Source organism: Culicoides brevitarsis, chromosome 3 (assembly GCF_036172545.1).
Source record: "Culicoides brevitarsis isolate CSIRO-B50_1 chromosome 3, AGI_CSIRO_Cbre_v1, whole genome shotgun sequence".
In the NCBI taxonomy this organism is placed as follows: Eukaryota; Metazoa; Arthropoda; class Insecta; order Diptera; family Ceratopogonidae; genus Culicoides; species Culicoides brevitarsis.
In genome coordinates, this window is record NC_087087.1 from 5,735,056 (window position 1) to 5,751,929 (window position 16,874).

Consider the following 16,874-nt stretch of genomic DNA (forward strand, 5'->3'; position numbering starts at 1 on the left):
TTCTCGATGCAAACAAAGCTCTCGTTTGTAGCTTCTTGCACCTTAGTTCCCTCTCGAACAATTAAATGGCACATTGCACTGCTCATTTCTCTCGCTCTCGTTCTGGCGTTCCCTTTTTTTTTATTTCGCAGCAGAATTCAACAACTTTATCCATTATTTATCTCGCCATTTGTTGTGTGCAACACGGTGAGCGCGTTACTTTTCAATTTTACACCTTTAGCATTCTGCGGAACACGGTACAAATTTATGATGCGCGACTTGGAGCGGAAAATTTTTTCAACAAGCAATTGCTCTGTGGAGGGAAAATGAGGGAATTTTAACAATTTTTTTTTTAGATTGAATAATTTCAGTAAAATTTGACCGAAAAAAATATTTTTTTCACATTTTTAGATCTAATGAGACAAATTTTAATTCAAAAGACTCAAATTTAAATTTTTAATTAATTTAAATAATTTTAATATTAATAATTATTTAATTTTCATTAAAACTAAATTTAATATTAATTAATTTTAATTTGAAAGGTAAATTAAAATAAAAAATTTTAAAAAATAAATAAATAAAGAATATAAAAAATTAAATAAAAAAAAATTAAAAAAACAAAATAAATTAAAAAATAAAAAAGTGAATTTTTAAGTGAATTAAAAAAAAATTCTAAAAGGATTTAGATTTAAAAAAAAATTAAAAAAAAATATAAAATTAAATTAATAAAATAAATATTAAAAGAAATTATTTTAATGCAATTTTAATTTAAAAAAAACAATTAATTATTTTAATAAATTTAAAAACTCCTAATTGATCCTTCAAGGTGTTAAATTAGCCCCCTTAATGTCTTTGTAAATATAACTTTTATCTTTTTATGAGTAAATTTAATAATTTTTAATACTCAAAAATCAAAATTTATTAAAAATTTCACATTTGAGGATTTAAATTAATTAATTTAGGATTAAAACAGAACAAATAGGTGTTAATTTACGACTTTTTGAAGTTATTTTAAGCTTTCAAGAGTTAAATTTAGCACAGAAGATGCATTTTTAATACCTAAAAATGTAATATAATTATTTACTTTGAAAAAATATTTCATTAAGTGTTAAAATAATTCATAAAAAAATTAATTTTATACCTTGAGGTTGTAATTTAGCAACTAAAGTAATTTTTTAAAACCCAAAAGCTGAAATAATTTTTTTCAGAATTATTTTAAATTAATTTTTGCATTAAATGAATTTTTATAAGATATTAATTTTAATCCTTCAGATGTTAAATTTGCACCTCAAGAGCAATTTTTAAAATTAAATTAATAAAAAATGATTTAATTAATTTTTAAAAATTAAAGCCTCAAAATAAAATTAAATTAAAAAATAAAAAAAAAAGTTAAAAATAATTTAAACAAAATTTTTTTTAAATTTTAAAATAAATCTCTTATGCTGAAATTCATTATCATAATTTTTTTTCTTAACCCGGAAAACAAAAAAAAAATTTTTTTTTCTTAAAAAAACCAAAATTACCTCATTTTCACATCACAGAGCAATAATGTCGCCCCATGAACTACATGAACGACACGCGGAAGGAATTGCAATTCTTTCTCTTCAGCTGGAAAATGCACAAAGAATATTTCTCTTTTTATTACTGCACACCTCTTTTCATTCACAAAAAGAAAAAAAAAGTTGAAAGAAATGAAAAGAACGATAATTTTGTGTAACTAACGGTTGTTACAGCAGCAGAAAAAGTAAGAAAAAAACGTGAAAAATTATGCGATTTCTTTGTGATTTTTTCAACTTGAATTCTCAAAAAAGAAAAAAAAATAAAATTCAAAAGGAGGAAGTTTGCAATGTCTTTTTTGTCAAATTGTTGATAAAAAAAATTGTTAAAAATATTTTCCGAGCGATTAAATTTTATTACGAAAAAAAATTTGCTTTGCAGATATTCTTCCAACGACTCTTGACGAGACTTCGGGCACAGCAACTAACTCGGTTTATCCTCTCTTTCCCTCCGACATTGAAGAACCTCCTCCAAAAAAGTATCCTTACACGTTCCCCTATTTCCTGTATCCGCCCAAAAAGATCCCTTATGCACTGGCATCGCATCGTCCCTCGTATGATGCTGCCATCTATGCGTACAATATCTCGTCGCATTACGCCGAATTCGAGGAAATGAGCACAATTCACAATCACAATGAGCACGAGCACTTGCACAAACATAATTTGCACCCTGACCATAAAGAGCACCATAATTTGCACCATCACAGTAGTAGTAGTAGGCACGACAATGACTCCTCTGTCGCACCCGGCACCGCTAATTACTATCCGTACGATCACGAATGGAGACGAGAGCAGTACAAGATTCAACGAGCGAAAGTTGGTGAGGTCTTCGACACAAAAGCACAAAAAATCTAGAGCATGAATTTTTTTCGTCGCACGAATTTTGCATGAAATTAGAATTTAGCTTTGCTTTTTTTTCCTCAATTTTTAATTTTTTAATATTTTTTTAAAAATTAATTTTTCCTTTTAAAAAAATAAAATTTAAATTTTTTTTCATTAAAAATTCGAAGCTTTATAAAAAAAATTGGCTAAAAATAATTTTTTAAAATCAATTTATTTCCAAAATCTAAGCTTTTCAATCGACAATCAATCTCTGTGTCTTAATTTCTAATCTCTCGCTCTCTTTCTCATGTTTGAGTTTGATTTCTCAACAATCATATATCATTCGATATTTCATCTCATTTCTCGCATCGTTTGCTTTCGTTATAAATTGTTTTGTTGTACACTTGTGACTTGATTACTCAAATTCGCTCAAATTTGACGAAAAATATATTTATTTACTGTTGTTCAATAAATTAATGATAAAATTGTATAAAAATGGAGACGCCTTGTTATTTACTTGTTAAAAGTTTTTACTTTATAAAGAGTTTTAATTGAATTATTTTTTTACAGAAATTTAAAAAAAATAACAAATAATTTTTTTTTTCAATTTTTCAAGATTTAACAAAAGTTAAATCATTTTTTTCTGTTAAAAATTTTAATTTAATGAAATTTTTTAAATATTCTTTTACAAAAAAAAAAAAAAAATTAAAATTTTGCCGCAAGAAAAATAATTTATTAATTTTATTTTTTTTTTAATTTAATTCAATTTATTTTTACAAAATATTTTATTAATTTTTTTCAAATTTTATTTAATTTTTTTAAATTAAAAAAAAATAAATTTTATTTCAATTATTTTTTTAAAATGTTTTATTTAAACTTTTGAAATTAATTTCTTTTAAATTTATTTATTTATTTTTTTTTTATATATAATTTAATTTTTTTCCAAAATTTTTTTTAATTTAAATTAAAATTGTTTTTTTTTTTTGCAATAAATAATAAAATTTAAAAAATTAAATTCATTTTTTTTTTTAAATTTAAATTTGAATTAATAATTTAACTTTAATTTAATTTGAATTTTTAATTTATTATTTTTATTTTAATATTTTTATTTTTAATTAATTATTTTATTTTTATTATTTAATTTTAAAATAAATTAAAAAAAAATAAATGAATTACCTAAATTATTTATTTAATTATCAAATTATTTTTTTTATTTTTTTGGCAATTAATTAAATTATTAAATTTGAAAAAAAAAATAAAATTTAATTATTTATTTAATTATTTATGAAATCTTTATTTTGGCAATTTTTTTTTATTCGAAATCTAAAATTTTAATTTAAAATAAAAATAAATAAAAAATTGTTAAAAAATCTTATCAATTTAAAAAAATTAAAAATAGTATTATTTTATTTATTTATTTTTTTTTTTTTTGATTCATTATAGAATAACTTCACATAAGTATAAAATAACTCCATTCATTATCTTATTACCCTCATTTACATTTTATTTCATAATTATTATTATTAACATAGGTACTTTTTGAATTAAAAACTTGAAGAAAACAAATCCTTCATTTGTAAATAAAATCCTTTCTCATGTAAATAATTATACTCTCCAACAAAAAATAAAAAAAGCTTCAAACAAAGAAAATAGTTTTAATTCTATTTTTTTTCTGCTAAAAGTAACAAAACAAAAGTTAAACAATTTTTTATCATTATTCTTCAATCCTCTTTTTATTATTTATTTAATACTCGCCTTTCATTTCCGTCGAGTTCAATTCTCCTTTGTTTTGAGATTTTCCATCTTAATTATAAATAACCGAGTTTTCTTCTTTAATTACAACTTTTTATTGTAATTTTTCTTTCTTTGTCTTTTTTTTTTGTTTATTATTATCTTTAGTTGCTATAAACTATAAATTTATACAAAAAATGTACAGATCGTATATAAATAATTGAGTCACAAGTTGAAAAGCGGAAAATATCAAGAAAATATAAAAAAAAATGTAAAAGTTCAGTTTGTATAGTGGATAAAAAATATAAGTGTCAAGTACTTTTTCTCTTTTTTTTATTTTTTTTTTGCCTAGAAGCGTGTCTAGAGCATGATTTGTTTTTTGTTTCACTTTTTGTTGTAACAAATTTTTTCCTTTAATTTTATGGTTTAAAATATAAATATTAAATTACGAAAAAATTAAAAAAAAACTTGAAAAATGAGAAAAATCCTTGGAAAAAAAATATTATTTATTTTTGAAGAAGAAGATGAATTTTTATAAGACTTGCAAATAATTAACGACAATTTTTTTAAAAAAAATATTTTTTTGTCAGTTAATTATTTGCTTAAAATTAATAATAAAAAATATATAATAATTAATTATAATAATAATATATATGATAAAATAAGGATAAAACGCTGATTCTCTCTATTTTTCTATTTTTGCCTCTGTCCGTGTACCGTTAATTCTCGTTTTTTCAATAAAAATTGTTCCGACGTCATGCCGCCACAAACAATAAAAAAACATAAAAAATACAAAAAAAAAATATTTTAAAAAAATGCAGTCAGAACAATGGGTATGGATGATAATTACCATAGAATTTTGGACGCAAATACGGCACTGATTGATACACCTCTGATCGCACCATCGCATTCATACTATCCGCATCACTTTAAAAATATCCTCTATCCATACAATTTTACATCGTCAACATATAACCATAACTATAATAATTATCCGGTCCTGGACAACATTACTACAGGCTTAATAAATTATGGCTCGTCGGAACAAAATCCGCCGCCGCGACAAACAATAAGTATGTACTAAATAAAATATAAAATACTCTCTCTACTACTCTCTAAAATATATATAATAAAAATATTAAACATGTAATAATAATATAATAATAATAATTAATAATAATAATAATAAATCTTTTTATAAAAAACCTACTTTTTCGACATATTCCTTATACTCTTTTTTAAAATAATATTTCAAATAATACCAAAAATTGTATTTTTGCCTACACACATTCACTTTTCCCCCATAACAACCTCAATAAATATACAAATAAATATTATTATTATTAAAATTGATACAATTAAATGTATTATTAACATAATATAATGAAACTGTATGGAAATATTATTTTTTATTTTATGTTTTTTAAATATACATTATTGAACAATGTGTCAATTTAATAATATACACACACAAAAAATTAAAAATAAATAATATCAAAATATTTATTATAATAAAATAATGTTTAATGTGCATTTTATTCTTTTTTATGTTGATTAGACTAACATATTTGTCAGCTTTTTTCATTATTATCATTTTAAACAGTTTTCTATGATATTTATTATTATTATTTTTATTTGAAAAATTGTTGATAGTTTTGAAATATTTTTAATCTTTTGACGCTCTCGCCACAAAACAAATCCGTTTATCATCATCATCATTTTTTCATGTCATGAGTCATTTTATACGAGAAAATCGATTTTAACCTAAATTTTATTTTTTGATAATTTTAAATTTTATTTTTTCAAGATAAATGTTTATCTTATTTTAATAAATATCTTACGAAAAATAAATAAAAATAAAGGTAAATATTAAAATCACAGCAAAATATATTATTTTGAATTATACATTCATTCAAAAGATATACAGAATGTTATTATGCAAATTTGAATTACATTGCATCGATTTGACAGAAATTCAGTTGAAAAATGTAACATGCATCTGAATGTTGTATTTTATTTATGAAGACATGTATGACGAAAAATCCATATTTTTAAAGAGTTCAGTTTTTTTTTTGTTAAAAAAAATAATATTTATTCAAATTTTTATTTATTTTTTAATAGTTGAATATTTTTCATTTTTTTTAAATTAAAAAAAAAAATAATTTAATAATTTTTTAATTATAATTAATTTTTGTTATTTTAATTATTTTTTTTTAAATTAAAATTCTATATTTTTATTCAATTTTCTTTTAATTAAAAAAAATAATATTGAAAATTAGTTTTTATGGAATATTATATTATTTAATATTTTTTTTTTTAAATATTAATTAAATTAATTATTTTCAAATTAGAAAAATTATTTATTTAAATTTAATAAATAAAAAAATAAAATTTTTTAAAATATTTTTATTTACATTTAAAAATATTTGAAAAAATCGAATAAAAAAAATTAGGTACCATAAAATTTATCTTTTTAAAATTAATTCTATATTTTTATTCAATAAATTAAAAAAAACAAATTTATTTAAAATTTATTAATATTTTTTTATTTCATAAAATTATTTATAATTAAAAAAATTAAATTTCTTGTAAATTCGTAAAAAATTATTTAATTTTAAATTATTTAATTAAATTATCGATTTTTTATTTAATTTTATTTATTTACCTTTTTCAAGAAATTTTCATGGTTTACAAAATTCCAAGAACTGCATATTTCTCGCGATTTTTTTTTTCAAATACAATCAAATGTAAAAATACATAAAAAATGCAAAATCCATGGACAAACGTAAAAAAAATTATATTTATTTACATCATCATCATGCCTTGCATCGCTTGCTTTTGCATTAATACAATTTTCGTTCTCTTCGTGTACTTTGTTGTTGTTTTTTCGGAATGCAAACAATAATAATAAATAAAACATAAAAAAATACATCCACGACAAAAAAAAATTGTACAGGAATGAAATGCTACTTCAAATAAATTAAGGGAAAAATCAAATAATACAAAAATAAAATATTTGTAAAAAAAAATGGCAATGGACAACTGTGTTGCTCGAGGGCGGGAAATTCATGTCATGTGATGAAAAATGTCAGTCAGTGTATGTTTGAAATGTGGGTTTGCGTTATTAAAAATGAAATTTTCGAATATTTTTAAAGATGATGATTAAAGTGAAATTAAAAATTATTTTATTTAAAAATTAAAAATATATTTAAAAAAAACATTTTTACAAATAATTTTAAATTTTTTTAAATAAAAAATAATAAAGAAATATTTTTACTATATTTTTTTTCAATTTTTAAAATAATTTTTTAAATTAAAAAAATAAATTTTAATTTTTTTAAAATAATAATGATTTTTTAAAATAATTTTAAATTTATTCAAAAATTTTTATTATTTAAAAATAAAAAAAAATATTTAATAAAATTATTCAAGAAAATTAATAAATAAAAAAAAAAATATAAAAAAAAATAAATAATTTAAAATTTTTTTATTTAATTTTTATTTATTTAATTAAAAAAAAATAATTGTTCAATAGTTGATCAGAAAAAATTAAAAAAAAATGCAAAATATGCAAAATAATAATTATTTATTAATAAACACGAAAAATGCATGTTAATTATAAAATAATTATTCAAACACAATTCCACATGATTTAAGCTTATTTAATGATTATTGACTTTTAAAACAAAAAAAAAAATCTATTTTTACTACTGAACACAATTTTCACATTTTCCGCCATAAATTTTCCATTGAAAATCAGTCAATTTAATAAATTTTATTGACTTGTGCTTCCATCAAACATCAATGAGTGGTCATTCAATCATGTGATCAATAAATATGATTATACATTATGAAACATACAGGTTGATATGGTTAATTAAAAAACATGCCGTTCGGCTTGAAAATTCAATTGTTACGGTAATTAATCAAAAAACAAAAAAAAAATCCGGATGTTGTTTTTCTACTTTTAGAGTAAATGATGGATTCAAGGCATATCAATTTGCATTTTCAACTTTTTTTTCTTGCTTGCTCGTTATTCAGAATTGAGTATAGTTTACCTTTCACGCAAGTTATAAATCATAATTGTAATCATAATAAATTCTTTCTTGCTTTGTTACTACTTTTTCCGTTTGTTATCGAACTTCCTGTTAATTTATCATGAGCTTAAAGACATTTTTATGCTAAAAGAAAATTTTCATACAAAGTAAGTTTTTTTTATGCCTCTTGACCTGAACTTTGTTCGAAAGTGCTTTGTAAATCATCTTTAAGGAATGTTGTTAGAGGTTATGTTCATAGTTTTATCGCGTGAATTTTATATGAGATATGGGCAAGTCTACTTGAAACATTGTGATAAGTTGTAAAAATGTACGAAAGTGTGATGTAAAATTTGTCGTAAAATGTTAAAAGTTGACCTTGAAGATTTTTTTTTATTTTTATTAAATATTTTACATTTTAAAATAAATAAAAAGTTCAAACTAATAGATCAAATACTCAAATCTAGAATAGGGATGTCAAATGTGATATTTTCACAGTTTTGTACTCCTCAATTTTTTTTTTATTTTTAAATAAAGTTAAAATTTTACAATTCAAAAAAAAAATTAAAGATTTTTATCAAATAATAATTTTCTATTAATTAAAGGTTCCAAAGTTATTTTAAATTATTTTAGAATTAAATTAAAATTAAAATAACAATATTCAAATAAAATCTTAATATCCAATAATTCGATAAAAATCCTCCAGAGGGCGCTAAATTCATTAAAAATAATTTAACGAATTTTAATTCAGGATCTTTTAAAAATCAATTACACAAAAAAAACTATTTTTTAATTTTTTTTACGAATAAAAACACAAAAATTATTTATTTTTAATTTTTATTTCGCGAAATTTAAAAAAAAATGTATTTTTATTCGCCAAAAAAATTTGAGGAATTAAAAAATAAAGAATTTTTTGTGTAATTCAAAAATATTTCTTGCACTCGAAATATAAAATTTTAGTTAAAAATTAATGTTAATGAAAATTTTTAATAAATTTTGTTGATTTTTATCTAAAAATGTTAAAAATAAAAATTTCACAATTTAGTACTCCTCAACATATTTTTATCAATTTAAAATTATAATAATAATGATTTCTTTATTGAGCTAATGAAAACATTATTATTATTATTATTAATTTTAAATTGATAAAAATATGTTGAGGAGTACTTAATTGTGAAATTTTTATTTTTAACATTTTTAGATAAAAATCAATTTATAATTATTTTTTCAGCTTTTCATGAATTTTTTAAAAAAAAATTAAATTTTTACTTATAAAAAAAATTACTTTAAAAAAAAGTATAAAATGACTCTTACACAAAATGCACTTTAACAACTTTTCATACACATATCAAATCGCATTAAAAATTTAAAATTGAAAAATTTTTCCAATAAAATAATATTTCCTTACTACTATTATTATAAATTTAACTCATATTACCGCCATTATCAATTGTCGTCATTTCAAATTATTTTCACATTATTCACTGAAGCCATTCATCCATCCGCCATCCACTCATCACGATCATCATATCACACATTTGATATGCCCGCCAATTATATTGCCTTTTGTTTGATTTTCCTTTTAAATTTAATAGAAATTCAATTATTTTTCCTCTTTTATTCTTCTATTTTATTAAAATTAAAAAAAAAATAAAATTACAAAAAAATCGCATTGCAGCGAAATTTTCATACAAATTGCAAAAAAATAATTATAAAAAACTAACACGAACGGAAAATTATATAAAATAATATTTAATAATAAAAAAATGTAGATTATAGATTATTACTCCTTTTTTCCTCTTCTTCTTGAATTTTTCATATACTTATTTGTAGATAGTGTTCAGTTCACGTTCGTTCGTGTATTTAGCTGTAAAATATAATTATATTATTAAATTTATATTATAACTTAGTTAAGAAATGAAAAGAAATTTTTTGGGTTAATTACTAATCAATTTTCCCTTTTTTCCCTTCTTTCGTCGTTTTTTTGTCAAAAATGAACAATGCAAAAAAATAAAGTAGGGGGATATGATGATATTGATGATCCAGACAAGGATATTATTGATATTATTAACTTTCAAGTGAGTATAAAAGCTTTGGATATCTCGAATTCCATTATGGTTATTCTTCGTTCCATGCAGAGTACCTGCCAGATAGCATTAGATGCCTGTAGACGAGATTCAACGTGCTACTCGACATTGCAGCCGATGCTTATGCATTGCGATGTGAATAACTGCAATCGCCCTGTTTGCATGGAAACAATTCAAACATTTTACAGCCAAGCTCATGTTAACCTAACATCTGACGTGGCATTTTGTCTATGCAGGTAAATATTGTTTGGGGTTTAGGGATGGTAAAGGAGAGTTTTTGCACATTTTTGAACTCCTCAATAATTATTTTTTACTTTTTCATGTCTTTATAAGTTTAAAAATATAACTTTTCACAATTTTGTACTCCTCAAATAATTTTCTTTTATATTTTCCTCTTTGTTAATATATTTTTATAAAAGATCTTTCAAAGTAGGTTAAAAACTTCACATTGAGTTCAAGTTAAAATTCAAAATTTCATTAAAAAATTCTAAATTAATTTTTTTTATATTTTTATACTCCTCAATGACTTTTTTTTTACTTTTTCATGTCTTTATAAGTTTAAAAATGTAATTTTTCACAATTTTGTACTCCTCAATTGGATTTTTTCAATTTTCTCATCTTTAAAGGGATTATAAATGTTAATTTTCACATATTTGTACTCCTCAAGACAAATTAACGAATTTACTTTAAAATTTTTAACACATTTAACAAATTTTTTTTCTCATACTTCTGAAAAGTAAAAGATCTTTCAAAATACAATGAAAAATTTTACGTTGACTTAAAGTCTTATAATATTTTTCTAAAAAAAAAATTATGAAAAAAAATATTTTCACATTTTAATACTCCTCAGCGATATTTAGTAGTTATGCATATTACAAAAATTTTTTAAAGTTCAAAAATTTGTTTTAAAATTTCATTGTAAATTTTTACAATTCCTTACTCCTCTAAAATATTTTAGATTTAAGAGGCAGAAAAAGTAATGAATTTTGTCAAAAATAATTTTTTTTTTCAATATTTACGAATATCCAAAATTAAAAATTTTACATTTTCGAACACCTCAATGAGGTTTTTCAATTTTATATTAAATTTTTGACACATTTTATAAAATTATTTTTCTTTAATGAAATTTATTTTTTTGACGAAACATGAAATTTTTTAAAATTATGTTGAAAATTTTTATATGAAATCTAATTTCGTCAAAAATTTTTCCGAATTTTCACATTTTCGTACTCCTCAATAAAATTTATGAGAAAAAAATAATTTCCAAATTCGACAAATAATAATCGAGTATTCATATTCAATTTTTTTAAGTAGGGATGTCAAAAATGCAAAATTTCACAATTTCATACTCCTCAATTACTTTTAAACATTAAACGGACAGAAAATGAAACAAATTTTGTGAAAAATCTCAAACAGAATGTCTTTTGACACAAAAACTACTTCCTTATTCCAATCCCTAATGCACTTTCCTGTCTATTCACATCAAATTTTATGCCAAATACGTAATAATACATTCTTCTTTGCCTCTCATCTTTTCATACAAATATCGGAAAAATATGCAGAAAGACTGATAATCGACATGATACATGTAAACTTGCTCAAGAAAAATTACATCCAAATTGTGCCGAACGCCCCGACGAGGATATGAGTAAGCCAGCAGCTGCAAATGGAATTGGTTATTCGCAACCGCAAGCGTGCCATATCGTAGCTGAAGCGTGCAGAGACGATCCGAGTTGCAGGTACGTCGCGTCAATTTGACACATGAATAAATTCAATTCTTTCATTTTCTTCTCGCTTCTTTCGTTTTCACAGGGATAAACTAGAGCACTATGAGCAATCATGTGCGGTAGATAGCGTAACTAAAAAATGTGCGGGCAAGACGTCGCATTGTCGCAAAGCACTGATCGGCATACTTGGGACTCCGTTGCGCACGTCATGCGCTTGTCAGGGCACGGATTTGTCACAGTTGTACGATTGTCTTGGATGGCAGCGACTTCTTTGGTTGAATCCGTGTGTTGGTGAGTTTTATTTTTTCTTCCTCTTTTAAAAGAAAATTGAATTTTTAATGAAATTTCAAAAAATAGTCGAAGCTCAAAAGGAATATCACGTGCAACGATTGACGGAAATGGGACTTTTGATCACAACTACGACGCCACGTTTCACGACGACGACTACTACGACAACTACTACTACACGAGCGCCCCCTATCCGAAAAACGACGCCAAAAACGACAACTACAACTACTACGATGGCGCCTCGAACGTACATTCAACACAAACCGTCGTCGTCGTCGCAGCAGCCATCTTCAACGACAACAGTAAGAAAAAATTCTAACCTCAAAATTCAAATTTTTCTAACCTAAAAACTTTTTTTTTCAGCACAAACATTCACCAACTTACCCAATCGACTCAAATTCCATCGATTTCACGAAAGAACATCCCGATGACGGATCAATTCTCGATTACGGTACGGCAGTTGATCCGCCCGCCATTTTCGCCTCAGAAACCCCAATGCCTGTGCTCGGAGGCGAGGAAAATGGCGAATTGCACGTGCTGACATCCACATTCCTGCCAACGACGACAACTGTCGAGACAACAACAAAACCACCAAGTAATTAATATTTTTTATTTTAGCTGTTGAAAATTTCTGCAAGCGAAAAAAAATAATATTTTTTTATGTTTTTTTGTGTTACCTTTAGAGTATTGTATGGTGCAGCGCCCTCATCAGCCAGACCAAAAAATAGAGGAAGGAAAAAGTCGCAGGGTAAGTGACACCTTTTTTTATATTTTTTTATTTTATTTTCCTCGTTGTTATTCTATGGAGAGATTATCTGGCGGACAATTAATTTGACAGCAATTTTCACTTGGGTGCCGCGTTAAAGAACAAAAGGCATCAAAATTTGTTTTTTATTATTATTTTGTTTTTGGCAATTAGGGTTGTCAAAAAATTTAAATTATTTTTTTTAGTTACGGTACGAAATACGAGTTACGGTATTCAAATTTTTTGATACCATTATACTCTTAAGACCTATTTTTAGTAATTTTTTTCCGTAAAGAAGATTAAGTCGGTAAAATATATTTTGAATTAAAAAAAAAAATATTTTTATCGAAAATAATAATTTTTAATTATTTTAATTCATTACGGTATGCATATGGTACATATTGTTTGCGGTATGGCTTACGGTTCAAAAATTTTAAAAAAATACTTTCAAGATATTTTTTACATACCGTAATTTAGTAAAATTTTCAAATATGTTAAAATATCTTTTTTTGATAATTATTTAAAATTAATTAAGAAAATACGTTAAAATTAAGATTTTTTTTAAATTTTGAAAAAATACGTTAAAATTTTAAATTTTTTTTAAAAATTTTTGAAAAATTTTTTTTTAATTTTATAAAAAATTATTTTTAAAAAAAAAATTTTTTTAAAAATGTAATTTTTCGGATTTTTTTTTTTTATTCATTTTTATATTTAATTAAAAATTTAAAGAAATTTAATTTTAAAAAATTTTTTAAAAAATTTTCTTTAAAAAATTATTTAAAAAAAATAAATTTTACGGTACATGACAATAACGAATTAAATAAATCTGGTAAAAAAAATAATTTAATTTTTTTTTTTAATTTTAAAAATTATTTTTAAAAAATTAAAAAAAAAAAAAATAAAATTATAAAAAAAAAATTAAAAATTATTTTAGAAATTTTAAATTATTTTTTTTAATTTAAATATTTATTATTTAAAAAAATTTTTGAACTTCTATATAAAAAATTTTAAAAAATCAAAAATTTCTAAAATTACGGTACACGAATTTAAATTTTGTTCATGTTACGGTACAAATTATAAAAAAATTATAAAAAGTGACAAAAAAATTTCTTGTCCAGCCTCTTGTTTTGATATCTCCCACACAATAAAACGAGGAAAAAAAATGTTGAAAAACAAATGACAAAGCAACAAAATTAACCTCTTCTCTCTTTTAATTTTCTTCCTTCTCCATATTTTTTTTTTGCTCCGTGTTTATTTCGAAACAATGAAACAACCAACAGCTCTACCTCGCCGAAGATCCCGAATGCAGCGAATTATGTACATGTAGTGAATCATTAACTGTCTCGTGTCACGCTTTATGTGTACCATTAGCACCCTGTCGTACCGCACTCGCTTATTACAGTCATGCAGCGCCCGCATATCAAGCGTATCGGGGCCGTTGTTTATGCTATTCAGGACGGTTTATTTGTATGAGACCGCCTCCGGGGGAATATGCGCTTCCAAGTAAGTGTCCCTTTTCTCATCATCATCACGAAAAAAAAGAAGAAAAATAACAATAAAAAAAAGTCAGTCCAGGAAGACAATAAAATATCTTTTTTTTTCTAAAAGCTCAAGGCTATCTTTAAAAAAATGTCGAGTTTTAACTTTTTTTTCTCTTTTCTTCTTTTCTTCTTAACCGCTTGAAATTCGTCTTTGTCATCGCGACAGATGGAGTATTTTTACTATTGGGCTATAGTTCAACTGACGAGCAACTGTTAAGACCGCACACAAACTTAGGTGTTCAAGATGCTGTTAGAGCATTGCAACAATACGTAATTAAACATGTGGATAATCAGACGTCGTGCACTCTCACGTTGTACAACATGACAGATGAGAATATCATTTTGTCGGTGAGACTGCCGCACGATTCCAAAGCCAATGCATTGAGTTTGCTGAAACAAGAAAAGGTAAGAGAAATTCATTTATTTCTTGAATTTTTTATTAAATTTAAAATTTTATTCGAAAAATAAATTAAAATTTGACAGCTACAATTTTTTAACAAGAATTTTTAATTTAAAAATTCAAAAGAATTAATTTTGAATTAGAAAAATTGAAAAAAAAATTTTTTAAATAAATTTTTTACAAAAATTTTGACAGATGTCATAATTTTGACAGCTGTCATAATTTTGACAGATGTCAAAATTTCAACTAAATAATTCAATTTAATTTTTTAAGTTTATTTTCCTTCGCATTTAAAAAAAATGATAAATAATATACAAAGTACAATTTTTTAAAATAAAAAAAATTAACTGTCAAAATGACAGATGTCAAAATTTTTACAAAATTCTGAATTAAGGGATTAACTTTAAATGAAATTTAAAAATCTTTTATACATTTTTTTAATTTTTTTATTAATTAAAATTAAAAATTTGATTTAATTGAAAATTTTCAAATGTCTAAAATTTGACAGATGTCAAAATTCTCAATTTTCAAAAAAAAACTCAATTTTTAAAATAATAATTTGAGTCAAAATTTGAAAAAAAAATAAAAATGTTAAAAGCAGCTGTCAAAAATTTTGACATTTGTCATATTTTTGACAGTTATTTGACAGACGTCAAAATTTCATCTAAAATCTAAATTTTATTTAATTTTAGAATTTTTAAATTATTTTTCTTTAATATTTTGAAAAATTTTACAAGATTCGGAAAAAATCTATTTTTTTATAATAAAAAAATTTTTCAACTGTCAAAATGACAGATGTCAAAATTTTTACTAAATGCTAGATTAAGGAAAAAACTTTCAATAAAATTAAAAAATTTTTATACATGTTGAATTTTTTTATTAAAAAAAAATTTAATAATTTTGAAATTAAAGTTTATTAAAAATTTGAAACGTCAAAAATTTGACAGATGTCAAAAATTTCATTAAAAGCAATTTTTATTTAAAATAAAATTTTAACTCAAATTTTTAAAATTATGAAAATTTAAAAAATGACTTAAAGTAACTGTCAAAAATTCTTCTATAAAAATAAAATTTCACTTAAAAAGTAAAATTAACGAATGTTCTTGACACTAAAAGTAAAATCCGTCAATCAATCAAAACGACAAAAAAAAAACTTAAATTCTCCCTCTTTTTTTTACCTAAAAAACGACGACATTTCAGACCCAATGTAAGCCAATCATGGAAACCGTTAGTCATCACATAAACTCACAATTTATCGAACTGTCCGCCCACCGTTTACTAAGCATATTTAAAATGGCCGAGGTTCAGGTAATTATGCAGACACTAAATACCGCAGCAAGTAGCATACACCAAAGTAGCACGTCAATCATGATCATGTTATTTTTATCAATATGTCCGATTGTGAGATGGTTAACGGGCAGCAGGGGCGTTTCATTGGCGTGACACTTTACAAATTTCCATTAAAATGTTAAATTAAAAGGTTTTTGAGTTAGACAAAAAAAAAATAGTTATTTTTAAAACATCAACCAACAACAACAAAAAAAACGAAGAGTTTCTAAAACATACATTTATTAATTAATAAATAATATTTTTACTTATTTTTAAACAACAAAAATAATTGTAAATTAATGCGAGTGTCTCCGAAAGTTGCGCGTGTGTGTATTTTTGTGTGTGTTCCTGTTATTTATTAATAAAAAAAATATTAATATTAAATGTGTTGTGTAAATGCTATAACTAGCTAGCAGAAAAATTATTTAGGAAATGATATTTATAACGTCATAGATTTTTAAAAGAAATGATGAAACAGTACCAGACAAATAATTAGTTGATAGGATATCATTATATATGAAAAAAACAACAACTAGATAAATGTTATTAAAAAATTCAACTAAATTTTCTTTTTAAAAATATTTATTTATTTTTTAATTTTTTATTATTTTAATTAAAAATAATTTCAAAATTTT

General features: G+C 22.8%; 1 protein-coding gene across 1 annotated transcript in view; it reads left to right on the plus strand.

Annotated features, from left to right (window-relative positions):
• The window catches only part of LOC134833266 (uncharacterized), a 79,699-nt gene extending 63,346 nt beyond the window's left edge, over window positions 1-16,353 (plus strand). Inside the window, exons 6-15 of the mRNA XM_063847529.1 lie at window positions 10,139-10,200; window positions 10,261-10,445; window positions 11,772-11,948; window positions 12,022-12,227; window positions 12,294-12,526; window positions 12,588-12,819; window positions 12,908-12,972; window positions 14,250-14,472; window positions 14,677-14,915; window positions 16,111-16,353. Of these exons, the coding sequence (XP_063703599.1) occupies window positions 10,139-10,200; window positions 10,261-10,445; window positions 11,772-11,948; window positions 12,022-12,227; window positions 12,294-12,526; window positions 12,588-12,819; window positions 12,908-12,972; window positions 14,250-14,472; window positions 14,677-14,915; window positions 16,111-16,353 (1,865 nt within the window). The remainder of the gene's footprint in view (window positions 1-10,138; window positions 10,201-10,260; window positions 10,446-11,771; window positions 11,949-12,021; window positions 12,228-12,293; window positions 12,527-12,587; window positions 12,820-12,907; window positions 12,973-14,249; window positions 14,473-14,676; window positions 14,916-16,110) is intronic.
• Window positions 16,354-16,874: the final 521 nt, after the last annotated feature.